Raw genomic sequence first — 16,766 nt, 5'->3', positions numbered from 1 at the left:
TATCTGGTGTTTTCATTCAGTCCTCACTTTCATTAATGCAATAATGAATCAATAACATTCTCTTTGGTCTTTATTGAATGGAGTCCGTCTAAACATAGTAGTTATAATCAAATTGTCTGTCACGCACACACAACTTTCAAACTAAAGCACTTGGGTAAAGCTACAGTGTGTAATTTCTGCATCAAATGGAATTGCACAAACTCTTTTCAAACAATTCATTGATTGTTGTGATAAACAAATAGACTGCATTTCCATTTGGTTTTGCTAGTGGTGTAAAAATTACACACTTTAGCTTATTGGCACAAGGGAAATGACATTCAATGTTCTGCTGCTGATTAAGAAATCGAGTCTCGTATAATATATTTGCTTGTAACATGATCCTGCACAAAATAAACAGTGCAAATATAAAATGGAACAATTACATAATATTAAAATAAGACACTCAAGGACCGACTGAACCTCAAACGATCTGAGAGGATCCTGTATTAAAATGCTTGCATAGAAAAACATCGACAGCTAGAAAGTCTTTCAAAGTCAAAATAAGATTAAGTACAAAAAGCACCAGTTAACTAGGACTAAACCCAAAGATGACTTCTCTATACACTTAAGTATCCTAATAAAAATGCGGAGGCAAACTTTTTTTAATTAAAATATAGGAGCAGAAATCTTCCAGCTAGTGTCGTTTCTTGTGCGAGTACCCAACTCACTGTCCTAGAGTTTTCTAATGTAAAATGCCTTTTAAGTCGTGATGACAGATGTCCGTCACATTATAATCCCTGAAGAGAAGCTTTTGAGCATCTCAATAGCACTTTTTTTTGGAGTGTCAGATGATGTAATACCACGCTGGTCTTCATCAGGCCTGTGTACTTCCAGTCTGAAACATAATAATTGATGAGTAAATGAATAGAGCGCAAAACAGCCTGTCTGCTTATTTAGTGCATTTTGTTTCTGGAAGTATTATTTCTATTCATTTAAACGCAATAAGCCATGACATAAACAAACCAGGTGCAAGGTGAATCCCAACCATTACAAACTTTGATATGGAGCAACAAAGCATTTGAAAATCGGATAAAGGATTGTGTACTTAACAGCTTAGAAAAGGTAAATAACTACAATCCCATTAATGGTGGCATAAAACTGTTGTTGATTATATCTATAGAAACACCATATTTTTTAACGTCACATTTTAGTATTTTGACTGAACAACTCAATGTTTTTACGTTGCTTTAAAAAAAAAACTACAATCCCATGAAGCACTGCGAACGCCATAATGGTGATCTATAGAAACACCATATTTTAGGCTATTGCAAAATATGCAAATATACTCTATATAGACATATTTTAGTATTTTATACTGTCGCTGTCACAGAAAGCTGGAGTTTCCAACTTCCTACTAGGAAAAAAAAATGAAGGCCCTGTTTACTCCTGGTATTAAGATGTGTTTTGGTCGAGCGGATCGCAAGTAGACAAGGGAGACAAGCTCCCATTCACACCTAGTGTTTTAATCCGCCTCTTTTGTCCACCGTCAATCACTTCAGTCATGGGGGGGTTAGTTTTATCCACAGTAAAAAAAAAAAAAACACTGTATGTATATTGTACTCTTTAAGCCGGACAATTTTCTAATTTACAGTCATTAGCTACGACAAACAGGTAGTCAGATATTTTGGTTTGAATGTGGATTTCAGACTCTGAGTTTTTAGCTACTCCTCCCAAGTAGTTTATTTTATTCTTGCCAAACTTTTTCAGATGAAACAGTTTACAAATAAGCTCATGCAATGTACATATGAATCAGCTTTCATTTCTGCTCTGACAGCCATAAGATCACGCTGAATGAGTGTGTGTGTTAGTAATCAGGAATTGAGGGAGAACATTGTGCTTGATACATTTTTCATCTTCAAACCAAATTTGGGTCTTCAACCAAGCTAATGCAATTCCCATAATGTTTACGCATTAGATCAGTAGACCAAGAGAAGACGGCTTTTTTGTGGCTGTTCGACCACTTGAGAGTTTACACTACAAAAGCAATCCAGTCGAATGTGTGAAGTGATCGAAAGTGGACAAGCTCAAAGCGTTTTAGACCCCGTTTACACCTGCATTTAGTGTCGTCCACTTTTGATCCGATCGACTGAAACGCATCTTAACACCAGGTGTAAACAGGGCCTAAGATGGGCTTACAAACTTGTGCAAAATCAAACTTGCATGGAATTTAAATTGAAAAGGTGTTTATGATGAGAAATCTGTGATCAATTGAAAATAATATTACAATATTAAACTCACCATCGATTTCATTTCCCGACTGTCTCCTTCTGCTTTGCTGTACCGCTCTGTCGCTTTCTTGGCGTTCTCCACGAACTCCTACATGAGCGATCGTTGAGAGACACCGAGAGCATGTTAAATCTGCTATATAGCAACACAAGGCTATTTTAAATGACTTTTGGTTGGGCTTAATGAGTAAAAGAAGTGGAAAACCTCTCACCATAAGGCTCTTGTCCATGTAGTACTCGCTGCCCGAGCTGCCGTCGTTGTACTTGGTGTCGATGGCGAAGCAGAGGAAGAGTACGTCTACTACGATCTCGAAGATGGAGAGGAAACAGTGGGCCACCAGGAAGGCGAACACACACACGATGATGAGCGGCAGCACCCAGACGGTGTACTCGCGCTGGTAGTTCAACGCAAGGACACCCGCAAATGCCGTGCATGACACGATCAACACCTGCAGACGCAAGAAACACACAGAGAAAAAATTAAAAACAACAATATTTTATCGCTTAACAAAACAAAAAGATACAAGTTCACTTTTTTTTACCAGAAGCAATGCGTATTTGTAATGCAAATATTTTATTAAGGATTCTTCAGGTTTCTCATTGTGTGAATGTTAGTATAAAGCATCATGCATATGAATGTTGTAATATGTAGATTGTTAATGCATGTTTTTTTTTATTTTTTGATGTGACGCCACACTGCCCTTATATAATTGCCCCTTGTGGGATTAATAAAGTGGTTAACTTAATTTATATCTTAGCGATCTTTATCACATAAATCACTATCATCAGCATAATTGAAGAGTTAAATGCCGCTAAATGCCATTTGAAATTTTCTTCTTGAATGATGATTTTTATCAAACTTGTATATTTAAGTTCAGTAATTTCACTTAAATGACAATTAATAGGTGATCATCATTGCCATTTAAGTGAAATCACTGAACTTAAATATACAAGCTTGATAAAAATGATCATTCTAGAAGAAAATTTCAAATGGCACTTAGAGGCTTTTGCATCTGAACTCTTCAATTGTCAATTGAAAATAAGCTCAAATAAAATATAAATATTAAATAATTAATTTTATAAATGCTGCCTTGTCAATTAAATGCAATGAAATGTTGAAGTACTAAAATTAAAACGGGTAAAAAAAAATTTAAAAAAATTACATATACACAGTACTGTGTGTATATATATATATATATATATTAGGGGTGGCACGGTTCACAAAACCCACGGTTCGGTTTGTATCACGGTTTTAGGGTCACGGTTTTCGGTTCTGTACGGTTCTTGTTATTTTTTCTTTTAATCTTTAACACTCCAGAAATGTACTTCAGCATGTGATATATAGCTTAATTATCCACACTTTAGGATACAGTATTAAAAATATATATATTATATTCATGCAATCATGCACAAACTGAATTTGACTCTTTGACTTTAAGCACATTTTGGGACTATCTCAGAGGAAAGCTAGGTGAGATTTAGATACAGCAAGAGAGAAGACATTGACATGCTTTTTGTTTATTTGGCAAAAAAAAAGGAGAATGTGTATCACTATCTCTACAAGAACTTGTGCATTTTTATCACATAAATCTTATTTACACAAAGAAATTAACTTTCATGTATCAACTGCTAACTTTTGTAGCTCTTACCAAAATTCTATCTTTTAAAAGAAAAAGAGAGCAACTCTTAAAACACTGTCTTTTAAATGTCAATATACATGAAACCTCATTGCCTATAGATAATAAAGCTATTGCAATAGCAAAGGCCATAAACATAAAGTGAAATTTAAGTTCAACCTCAACACAAAAACAGTATCAACAATGCTTCTATTCCCAAAATGTGAGGGTACTTTTTTCCACTTAAAATTAAAGTGCAGGGTTTGGAAACGTATTACTGAAGCTCTTATCTATACATAAAGTGCCACTGTAGTTAAATTAAAATATCATAACATGAAATCCAAAATGTTCCCACACACCGGACTTATACCATAGACTTATACGACGCTGGCGCATCCTCCAACTCCCTCATCTCTCCCACTTGCCATTTCTCCGCGTGCCGTGACCTGCAGCGCTCCATACTCCACTTTTACTGGCTTGTTTATTAACTTGAACCGGCGCTGCACAGAGCGATCGGTAATGACATCAAATACCGCGAAAGTGATGAATGCATACGGAGCCGACTCGCGCTAGATTGATGTTATTCACCGATCGCTCTGTGCAGCGCCGGTCCAAGTCGAACAAGTTTATGTCGCGCGAAAAGAAAACACACGTCACATACGGGCACGAGGTTACATTGCGCATGCGTCGAACCGTGAGACGCACACGCGCTCCGAACCGAGACAAGCGAACCGAACGGTTCGGGTGTTTTTTCATGTACCGTGCCACCCCTAATATATATATATAAATAAATCTGTATATATATATAAATAATTTTTTTTTAAATAAAAAATTATATATATATAAATCTGAAATATTAAAGCTATAAAGAAATATATGCATGTATAAATATAATATTTATACATGCATATATTTCTTTATAGCTTTAATATATTTCAGATTTAACTTTCGACTTCAACTTAAAGTTTTTATTTCAGTTAGTTGAAGCAGCAAAATGTGTGTATGTATAAATATATGTTTATAACACTGAATTCTCTGTGATATAATGTGAAGTTGACTACATACCTTCCCCAAGAACAGGACAAAGTCCCCGACACTGTTGATAGCTGCCACACGGAGAGCGTTTTCCACTAGGATGAAGAAAGCGTCTCGTGCAGATGTGCAGAAGTTGGTGCTGTTAATGGCCGTTGCCGTATATGCGTTCTGAAGAAAAAGCCACAAGATTAATGCATCAAATGAACATGAATGATTTGAGCTTTCGGCACAATATACACACACGCACGACTCACCATGTTCAGGTAGGTGAGGCACTTTTCTAGACACCATAGACAGCAGATACACGCCTTCAGCATGCAGCGGGCACAGCCGTTTTCCTGCAGGAACAACATATTTAGTTTGGGGATTTTTATTTTTGAAGAAATTAATACTTTTACTCACCAATGATGCGTTATACTGATCAAAAAATTACAGTCAAGACATTTGTTATTATTCATCAAAAAAAAAATGTTTTAAACATGGATAATAATGAGAAATGTTTCTTGAGCATCAAATCCTCATATTAGAGTGATTTCTGAAGGATCATGTGACACTGAAAACTGGAGTAAGGATGCTGAAAATTCAGCTTTGATCACAGGAGTACGTAAATTACATTTTAACATATTTTCACATAGAAGACAGTTATTTTAAATTCCAACAATATTTCAGAATATTACTGTTTTAAAGGTGCATTATGTAACTTGTGTCCCTTTAGCGCTTAAAAAAAAAAAAAAAAAACTACATGCATTTTGCAGAAGAACATTGCTTTGGATGTGCTTAGGCTCTGCGTGACTGTGCTCGTAAAACATTCACTACTAGACTTAAGAGCTACAACTCGATCTGACTAGCTGAAGACATTACCCATTATCATAAAACGGTTAGTTCCAATCCTTGATTCCGATTGGTCAATAGCTGGGCTTTATTTATGATAAACGGCTATGTCCGCTTCACCCAACGGTCCTATGTATCACGGCGCAACCCTGCAGTTCCAATGTTGTTTTTATTTGAGCTTTCATGCATGTTACACATTGGAGCGTTGTTGCTGTTCACGGTCAGGGACTATTTTTCTAGCGGAAGGAAGGCTTTTAGTGATTTTACTTCATGAAAGTTCCACTAATACATATTTTTTTTACGTTAATATTTTTATTGTGTGGTAATTAGTGCTGTCAAACGATTAAAATATTTCATCGCGATTAATCGCATTAATGTCATAGTGAACTCGCGATTAATCGCACATTATCTATTCTAAATGTCTCTTGATTTCTTTTTGTTACATTATTTTTTTCTCATTTTAATGCTCTTATCAACATGGAAAAGTGGAAAAATTATTATTGAAAATACCATTGGAATAGTGCTCAATTTCACACTAACATATAATCTCTCACACAATGTAACACTGTCTATCAATAAAAGGGTGAAAGAAATACTGTCGAGGTCCTGATATTGACGAGGGGGTGGAGAATTCGCATCATCTGTGTGTTTGCTTGGCCATCATCAAGTGGTGTTTCGGACGTGCTGCGATGATGATAGCTCAGTTCACAACGACAAAACACACAGATCACTTGATCTTGTCAATGGGACAATATGGCAACTTTTTAAAAGTAAACTTTCCATTCAGAATCTTCTAAGGGCATCCATTTCGGCATCTCGCGCTCGTCATCCACTCAAAAGTAACGTTACTATTTGGCCGGCTCGCAAGCCGAAACGAGTGTGTGCGGCACAAAACGTCCTCGCGCTGCGCTCTGAAACCCTTTCATTTCAATGGCTTGCGCCGCACGAGGACGTTTTGTTGCTTCTTCGACCAAAGAGCAAGCAAACAAAACAACAGGCACGCCGCAAACACACGTTTTGGCTTGCGAGCCGGCTTTGAGTGGATGACGATCGCGAGACGCCAAAACGGATCAGGACGCATGGCCGTCCTGTTGCAAAAGCATGTGAAAAAACTACAAAGTTTGCTAGGACAAAAAGACGTTAATCGCGCCATAAAAAAATTAACGCCGTTAAAATGGGTTTGCGTTAACGCCGTTAATAACACGTTAAACTGACAGCCCTAGTGGTAACCGTTTTCTAAAAGCAATAAGGTGCTCGAGGCAAGTGCTGTATAGTGAGTAAGTCACGGCTGACTCAGCTTCGTGTCGAGCCTAACAACACCCTTTAGCCGTTACTTATTCACGATACAGCACAGCCTCTCGGACCTTATTGCTTACATAGACACTACTTCCCTAAAAATAAACGAAGCACAGCGCTACAACATCTGTTATCTATAAAATCTCTTAGAGAACTACATAAAGCAATTTATCCGTTCAGTAAAATACATTACTAACATGTTAAGTAATAAAAACACCATCATCTCCACTTTCTCTGGAGTTTTCACTTTCGAGTGAGTGACGCATGTACACAATTTTGTTAATTTTGAACAAAAAAAGTTACGTAGTGCACCTTAAATATTAGCCGCTTATGGCGAGACATGAACATGAACTCACTTTTCCTTTGAGCTGGCTGTGGATGTAGGTGAGGATGAGGCGAGGAATCTCCACTAGAGTGATGATGAAGGCTCCTTTAACTACGGTGCCCAAATGATAGCGCATCAGACGCAGGACAGACGACACTATGGGCGTCAAGGGCATCTGAGACTTATCTCTGCAACGTCAGAAGGAAAAATAATCACAATGATTTGCCTTTCACAAATAAAGTGTCTTTTTTCGAAGCTGCTTTGACCTCCGACCTGGTGAAGTAGTACGTGACCACGGCGCCAGCTACGGTCATCTGCTGACAGGCGAGGATGAACTCGCTGATCCAGATGAGGCCCACGGCGTGGTACCACACCATGTACTGCAGCGGCCCGTCCATACGAAACTCCACCAGACCCGTCTGGTTATTCTTCACCGGACTCCCTGTGGCGGGAACAAACATGTGATGATACTGGTGGAGAGAAATCTGAAATGAGCGATTTATAATAACACTAAAAATCGGCGGATTAGGAGTAGGCAATATTTAATTTTTTTTATGACACAATTTTCTTATGAAATAAAATAATCCCATTGCAAATATAGAAATCATCATATAAAGTGATCAAGATTTCTAGTGGCCATGCATGAGAATGAGTCAGAGATGTTTTAACGGCATTTCAGATTAAACTTCAGAAAAATGGCATTAGTACGGAAGCTAGTTTCCACAAGTTAATTGTTAATTGTGACTTTTTATTGTGAATTTTTTCGCCAAATTGCATGATATAAAGACTTTTTCAGAACTGTGAGTTTATATCTCACAGCTCGGACTTTATAACACGCAACTGCGGGTTATAGTCGGAATTTCGAGATCACAATTGAGAAAAGAAGTTGTCTCTCAGAATTTGACTGTATAACTTTATATCTTACAATTCTGGGAAAAAAGTCATTATTGAGAGACATAAACTTGCAATTGCGAGAAATATTTTGTCGCAATCATATTTTTAAAAATGTTTTATTACGTGGCAGAAACAAGCTTCCATATGAGTTTGATTCATTTCACTAAGTCAGTTTTATATTTGCAGTTCAGCAAATATATTTTCATGCACTAAAGTAACAATACAAATAAATAGATTAAATCATATATATATATATATATATGAGGGCTGTGCAAAAGTTAATTGCGATTAATCGCATCCAAAATAAAAGTCTGTGTTTACATAATATATTTGTGTGTGCTGTATATAATTATTTTGTATATATAAATACACACACATGCATGTATATATTTAAGAAAATGTGTTATTCCTACATAAAATATTTATATTTATATAATATAGATTATGTATTTATATATATATACAGAATTTAAGCGCAAATAATTCTTAAATATATACATGCATGCATAGGTATTTATATATACAAAATAATTATATACAGCACACTCAAATATATTATGTAAAACAGACTTTTATTTTGGATGCGATTAATCGCAATTAACTTTTGCACAGCCCTAATATATATATATATATATATATATATATAAAATATTTAAATGAAATGTACAAATTTTACGTATAATCATCATATACACATACATAAAATGTAAATATAATAACTATTGTATTTTATAAACATTTTTTAAAAAAATTATATATATATATATATATAATCGCGATTAATCGCATCCAAAATAAAAGTTTGTGTTTGCATAATATATGTGGGTGCACTGTGTATAATTATTTTATATATATATATATATAAATACACACACATGCTTGTATATATTTAAGAAATATTTTCATGTATATACTGTATAAAGATTTATATACAATTTAAATTATATATAAATATTATATATATAAATAAATTATATTTTTTTCTAAAATATACAAGCATGTGTGTGTATTTATATATATATACAAAATAATTACACACAGTGCACCCACATATATTATGTAAACACAAACTTTTATTTTGGATGCGATTAATCACGATTAATCGTATGACAGCCCTAATATACATATATAAAACTTTTAGTTCTGTCTTTAAACATTTTGACAATTCCTCACTGGAACAGAGACGTAACTATCGAGTCTAACGTATCTGACAACATAAATAATACACAGAAGCTCCTGCGATCGACTCCCTGAAGAGCCGCCCACCCCAGCCCTGCGTTTGTGTGTGTGTGGACGCACCTGCGGTTCCCAGGAAGAGGAGCACGGTTATCCAGTAGACCCAGAAGAGCATGAGCGTGAGGAAGGTCCAGAAAGGCTGCAGGGCCAGCAGGGGCAGATGGGTGAACACTTTCCCGGCCACATGAAACAGAGCGATGGTGAGCGCCACACGCTTCCTCATGAAGAACATCAGCAGGAGCAGAATCACCTGAGGCGTACAGTTACAACGTGCACGGTAAATATTTGCATTTGCCAGTCCAGTGGCGATTCCACACGTAGGCCCCGGTTCATACCGTGAACACAGTGGCGGCGATGGCGTAGACGAGCAGGGCTTGTTGGTTGTCTTTGGCCACCTCCAGTTCATGAGCCGGCAGAGTGACGTTCACTGCTTTCCCGTGATCCACGTACAGCCACCACAGGATCCCAGTTCCACCTGCCACAAACACAGCGCTGGCTCTCAGATCACGGACTCAGCTGGTGACGGTCAGTGCTGGACGTTTCATTTACTTCAATGTGATACTCACCAACCGAGCCGATCACCACAACAGCTGTCAGAACCCAGACCAGAAGCATGGAGATGTAGCGGATCACAACCATCATAATCAGAGACAGAACTGCAGAGACATAATCAGTGGAGCTTTCATTCTCACGCTTCTGACCACTTATTAGTTAAAGGGATACTCCACTTTTTTTGGAAATAGGCTCATTTTACAACTCCCTCAGGGTTAAACATTTGGGTTTTACCGTTTTTGAATCCATTCAACCGATTTTCTGATATTTATAAGAATATCATTAAACAGACAGTTTCTGGTCTCATTGACTTCCATAGTAGGAAAAAAAATATACTATGGAAGTCAATGAGACCAGAAACTGTCTGATTACTGATATTCTGCTAAATATCAGAAAATCGACTGAATGGATTTGAAAACGGTAAAAACTCAACACTTTAACTGTAGGGGAGTTGTAAAATGAGCCTATTTCCAAAAAAAGTGGAGTATCCCTTTAACAATGAGGAACAGTATTTATTAATATTTGTTAATATTAGTACAACTGTTCATTGATAGATCGAGTCAACTCAGGTCCATTAAGTAATAGATACAACATTTGGTTATAATAATGTATTATTACATGTTAAAAACTGTTATTCAAATAGATAATTTAGCTAATAAATTAATGTTAACAAAAGTCATTGCAATGTGTCATCACTAAAACCATTAAAATTAATTTTCATGGCTTGAAATTAAATCTAAAATTCTTACGCATTTTATTTCAGCTAGTTGCCAATTGAAACATTTCTACTTTTTATTTAGTTTAACTTTCAAGGTGCACTGTGTAATATTTAGGAGGATCTGTAGTCAGAAATGCAACTATGTTTTCAGTGGTGTATAAAGAAGACCTTACATATAATTGATAATAATAATAAATCTCAATAACATATAGTTTTACTCAACAGGCAAGTAAACAACGTAAATAAACCTCATTGCTAACTGGCTACTCTCTGCTGTCTCGGAAGACGACATCTTTTCCTGTCGGCCATCGTGACTTCTGTTAGTTGCAGTTCACAACGTCACCACTAGATGCTGCTAAAAATCGCACACTGCACCTTTAAAGCACTAAAATAACTAAATAAATTAATAAAAACTATAGACATTTAATAAAAAACAAAAACACAACAACATTACAAAAATGTAACCGTGTAATGCGCTCACCGAGAGCTAGCAGACACAGGCCCATGATGATGTCTTTGGAGGTCATGACCCCGGCGATGACCCGGTGCACCACGCTGTTGTCGCTGACGAAAGTGATGAACGCCTCCGCAAACTTGGCGTAGCAGGAAATGTCAACGGGCATACAGCGGTGAAACACTGGCAGAGACGCACTGCACCAAGAAATGACAGATAATGAGGTTTCTTAATATCAACATAGAAGCAGTGAAACATACAGAGAAGTTTTCGTCGCTGTGTTGACATGAGTATGGGTGTAAATATTGATGGGTTATTATCGTTTTAAATTCCCAATAGTTTTTATTTTAGCCGTGAATCATAATTTGCAACTTGCTATCCCTAGTCAGTGGCTTTCTAGTAAAATATAGGAAAAATTTAGGTACTTTCCTGTTATCCGGATCCCACCATATACCATTTAGGAACTGTAGTCATCCCTGATTGGTCTTAACCCCAGTGACGGGTAGGTTTAGGGTCGGGGTTAGGGGTAGGCCATCGTGGGGTCCGGATCCCACCATATACCATTTAGGAACTATAGTCATCCCTGATTGGTCTTAACCCCAGTGACGGGTAGGTTTAGGGGCGGGGTTAGGGGTAGGCCATCGTGGGGTCCGGATCCCACCATATACCATTTAGGAACTATAGTCATCCCTGATTGGTCTTAACCCCAGTGACGGGTAGGTTTAGGGTTGGGGTTAGGGGTAGGCCATCGTGGGGTCCGGATCCCACCATATACCATTTAGGAACTATAGTCATCCCTGATTGGTCTTAACCCCAGTGACGGGTAGGTTTAGGGGCGGGGTTAGGGGTAGGCCATCGTCCCTGATTTTTAATTAATTATTTTATTCAGCAATGATGCATTAAATTGATCAAAAGTGACAATAAAGACATTTATAATGTTTCAAAAGATTTCTCTTTCAAACTTTGTTCATCAACGAATCCTGAAAAAAATGTATCTGGGTTTCCACAAGAACTGTTTTCAACATTGATAATAATGAGAAATAATCATCAAAGAATCAAATGATTTCTGAAGGGTCATGCGACACTGAAGACTGGAGTAATGATAGAATCACAGGAATAAATTATATTTTAACATTCAAATAGAAGGTTATTTTGAATTGTAATAATATTTCACAATATTACTGTTTGTACTGTATTTTTGATCAAATGGTGTGACTTTACAAAAACATTAAAAAATCTTCACACCAAACTTTTGTATATCTGCCAAAACATAATTTAGCCAATTTTTTGGAGCAGACTAGCATAAATATGGGCTCACACATGGACTTAAAAGCAACAAGACGTATGTGGTTTATAAACTAGACTAAGTATCTACCTTGGATGGACAGGAAGTGTTGGACATTTTGTAGCTCTATTAGGGTGAGATGAATATGTGTCTGGTTTTAAGTCATAGGTGCATAAATCAGATCCTAGAAACAATAATATGGAAAAACAAATCATTAGTCGTACAAATGCATTCCATTATATTTAACTACATTCAACAGCACTGAGCTCACCATTAACGCTGGAGAACTTTGCGAGATCCTCGTAAGACTTCAGCTCAGTGTCTGGACACTTTGAGACGCACAAAGCCACAGATTTAATCTTTCTTTTCATTACGTCGATGTTGCAGGGATCCAGGAAAAACACATACCTGTGACGACAACAACACCATGGAAAGAAACGGTCATTCAGTGATTGTTTGCACATCTGCTGTTGCAGCTTCACTCAATGCTATGGTTTCACACACTTTCTTTTTTTTTTTTTTTTTTTTTTTTTTACTTTTTTTTTTTTTTATTTATTTATTTATTTATTTATTTTTTTTTTTAATTTATTTAACATTCAGACATACATACAAACAAACCAACATAGTGCAGTAGTGAGCAATCTTGTAAATCCATAATTCCAGCAGTGGCAAGAGTGATATAAGTGTTTGATCTAAGTGTGTAAGTGAGCGTGTATGAGCGTGGGTATGTGTATGCGTGTGTACACAAAGTAACCATTTATTATTTATTACCATTGTCATTACCATCACTCCCCACTACCACCATACTGCCCATATTGTTTTTGTAGATTTTTATTTCCATCCTTCCTCCTATGTAACAATTGCCATTGTCAATCCTGTACAAAATATGATAATATAATAATATAATAATATAATATAATATAATATAAGACAACCTTCCCCCACATCTCATCAGTCCCTATCTTTTCTATATTTTTCTTTTTTTTTTGTGTGTGTTATGTGCAATGTCTAAAGTGCATTAAAAGAGTGTTTCACACACTTTCTGGAGGTGTGGTCCAGGCCGCTGTGCTCGATGCCAGGGATTTGGGCGTTCTTCTGACCGCAGGTGTTCCCGTAGCTGTCGTACCCTGATATGAGCCTTGAGGCGGCCCCTGTTGCTATAGCGAAGCCACATATGCAGAGCTGCCATAGAAACACAAGATGATGGTGATGATGGGATACAAACAGTAGCAAATGAAAATTAAATACTGTATTGGGGGCAATATTTGCTGCAGTTTGAGCAGTTGTGAATTTGCTTTTTCATTTCACTTTTGGTGTGAACGCTGCCTTTACATTTGCCGAAAAATATAACTTTTTGGAAAAAAAAAAAAACAAGCCTAGCCCAGGTGTGAAAGTCATGCAGAAGTTTACATAAAAAGTATTGTAATGGATTACTTTCCAAAAAATAAAAAATAAATAATGGATTACTTTCTGCGAAGTATTGTAGTGGATTATTTTCTGCAAAAGTATTGTAATGGATTACTTTCTGCAAAAGTATTGTAATGGATTACTATCTGCAAAGTATTGAAGTGGATTACTATCTGCAAATGAATTTTAGTGGATTACTTTCCATAAAATGTATTGTAATCCATTACTTTCTACAAAAGTATTGTAGTGGATTACTTTCTGCAAAGTATTGTAGTGGATTACTTTCTGCAAAAGTATTGTAATGGATTACTATCTGCAAAAGTATTGTATGGATTACTTTCTACAAAAGTATTGTAGTGGATTGCTTTCTACAAAAGTATTGTAATGGATTACTTACTGCAAAATATTTGTAGTGGAATACTTTCTACCAAAGCACTGTACTTACTTTCCATAAAACGCATTGTAGTGGATTACTTTTTAACAAATGTATTGTAATGGATTACTTTCTGCAAATGAATTTTAGTGAATTACTTTCTGCAAAATAATTGTAATGGTTACTTTCTACAAAAGTATTATAATGGATTACTTTCCATAAAAAGTAACTTTTTTAGGGAGTAAAACACTTTTACAAGAGACTTTCCCCAACACTGCTATTATCTATATTATCAAAATAACATGAAACAACAACAATAATTGATACATTTAATAATTCCATCATGCTTCATTGTTTTTTTTCCTTGTATTTGTAATTGTGTGCTGTATTTATATATATTTTTAATTATGTGAATAATATTTTTTTTTAGTATTATTTTCACAAGACCTAATGATCATGTTTGTTCTCTTCTTACCATGCCTATGTTGAAGAGGATGAAGAGGAGCAGCCATGGGATATCTGTGCACTTCCTCTGCTCTAAGGGTTTCCAGTCGCGTGTCTTCTGTTAAGGGGAAGTTGTGGAGGGCTTTTAGGCAACATTTTAGAATTATGTAGACTTTTTATAGAAGCAGATAGTTCCTTTGTCACACAAAATGACTATTTAAGTAAACTATAAAAGTTTTAGTAAACAATAACAACAGTGGTGACCAGTCAAAGCTCCCAAAAAATAAAAATTAAAAACTCCTGTTTTTCCATAGACTCAATTCCAAGACGTAGATTTCAGGGAAATATAGCATGGGATAAAAAAAAAAGATGAAAGCATAGTTTTAATGGGACTGTGTGACAGGTTCTCGCAGTCAATAACCCGGAAATGATCTTATCTTTACACTAGTATTGACAAACAAATCTTTGACCCTTGATTTATTATTATTTTTGATGCGTTGAAGGCGATTCGTTGCTAATAGATCCCTATGTAAAGTGCACAGACCTTCTCTTTAATAAAACTCATTTACAATATATTTGCATACATGCGATCGTATCGGAACATAATACTTACACTCTTCTTGCTGTGCGTTTTGTCGTCAAACTCCCAAAAGTTTCCAGGTGTGAATCTGCATGCAGATATAGACGATGATCTCTTACCTGTGTGCTGCCGCAGCATCCCATAATTCCTGAGTCGACGAGACGAGAACCACAAACAGAACCTCACGTGAGACCGTGTAGATCAGGGAGTCGCCAGCGCGAGAGCAGCGTGTCCTGCGGCGCTAGTTTCGGGAGAACCGAGTGTAAAAGTTGCACATTGGTGATAAATGCCCTTGGAAACAAAACGCGTCCGGTAGAGCAATCACGCATGCGGCATGACTATAAAACACACTCAAATCGCTGATTGTAAATGGATTAGGACTGGAGAATGAGTGTTTTTCAGGATCTGTTCATTCTCCCTTGTGAATTCCGTGACAAGGATGGTGAAGGCGGAGCTGTCCTGTCCTCTTCCTCCTTCTCCTTTTCTTCTGTCACACTGGAAAACATTGAACTGAGATCAGATATTTCACTCTGGAGCTGTCCTGGGTCGAATCTAGATTAATATTAGGACAGTCCTACTTGTTTTACGTTTGATAATGCAAGCTGTGTCAGTGTCATTGATCTAGCGCTGTTTGATTCGCGAACGAATCGTTCTTTTGAACAGGTTCTTTTAAAATGATTCGGTTGATGAATCACAAAGAATCACTCGATGGTGAGACTGAACCAAACCGAGCGTAATACTAATGAATAATTACTGTAATTTTATTACTTTTCCATTGAAAAAGTAAAAGAAGGGATTACTCATAATGTGTCTGTAATTTAATCACAGTTACTTCTGGTGTTTTGCATTGAATACAGTTGTGTTGTTCAAATGTTCGAGGTTGACACGGGATTTAGAAAGTATAGTAACAATTATTAATCCAATACTTTTTAGAGACAGTAATTATTATGGTAATTTATCTAGTAGCCTAATTAATTAACTTACCCAACTTTTTATTCTTTATGGAGCAGTAGGCCCTAAGTGTCTTTTAATTTCGATTTTTTCTTTTCTTTTACATAGAGCTATACAAATACAATGACAGTATGGTGTTAACAGCATTGGGAGTAATATATAATATGTGATTTTATTTTATATTGTTTAGTTATATAATTTACATTATGCAATGCATTGTAAATAATATTGGAAACAGTAACAACTTATAATATCCGACAACGAACATAGTGATAAGGATACATTTTTAAAAATATGAAAAATTTAAAATACTGTGGAGAAAGAATACTTTTTTTGAGTACTACCTGGAAAGGATTTGAGTCAAAAAATTAATTAAAACGAACCGCCCAAAAGATTCGATTAACTACATTGAATCGAATCTCCAGCTCGTTTATTGTGATTTTAGCACCATCTAGTGGAGAGAACGAAGTTTTAAGTGTCCGCGACCATTTTATGGTCTCATTGT

General features: G+C 36.2%; 1 protein-coding gene across 1 annotated transcript; it reads right to left on the bottom strand.

Annotated features, from left to right (window-relative positions):
• Nucleotides 1-52: 52 nt before the first annotated feature.
• slc44a1a (solute carrier family 44 member 1a) lies at nucleotides 53-15,955 on the bottom strand. The gene is made up of 16 exons (XM_089131983.1): nucleotides 15,430-15,955; nucleotides 14,762-14,848; nucleotides 13,546-13,688; nucleotides 12,778-12,914; nucleotides 12,597-12,690; nucleotides 11,249-11,418; nucleotides 10,064-10,153; nucleotides 9,833-9,972; nucleotides 9,561-9,747; nucleotides 7,641-7,809; nucleotides 7,399-7,555; nucleotides 5,170-5,253; nucleotides 4,946-5,083; nucleotides 2,477-2,713; nucleotides 2,278-2,355; nucleotides 53-874 (listed from the first exon to the last, which is right to left on the bottom strand). The coding sequence occupies exons 1-16, from the start codon at nucleotides 15,451-15,453 to the stop codon at nucleotides 854-856; spliced, it is 1,956 nt and encodes a 651-aa protein (XP_088988109.1). The 5' UTR covers nucleotides 15,454-15,955; the 3' UTR covers nucleotides 53-853.
• Between the last annotated feature and the right edge of the window lie 811 nt (nucleotides 15,956-16,766).

The sequence above is a fragment of the Pimephales promelas genome, chromosome 6, assembly GCF_988280905.1.
Source record: "Pimephales promelas chromosome 6, fPimPro1.hap1.1, whole genome shotgun sequence".
Classification (NCBI taxonomy): domain Eukaryota; kingdom Metazoa; phylum Chordata; class Actinopteri; order Cypriniformes; family Leuciscidae; genus Pimephales; species Pimephales promelas.
This window is presented reverse-complemented; position numbering and strand designations above follow the sequence as displayed.

Bases quoted from the DNA above. Each gene is read 5' to 3' on its own strand.
- slc44a1a (XM_089131983.1), bottom strand. From the start codon at position 15,453: ATGGGATGCTGCGGCAGCACACAG. The intron at 9,973-10,063 runs GTGAGTATCACA...TGTTTGTGGCAG, and splicing joins TGTGGTGATCGGCTCGGTTG to GTGGAACTGGGATCCTGTGG. The intron at 2,714-4,945 runs GTATGTAGTCAA...TTGCGTCTGCAG, and splicing joins TTGTCCTGTTCTTGGGGAAG to GTGTTGATCGTGTCATGCAC.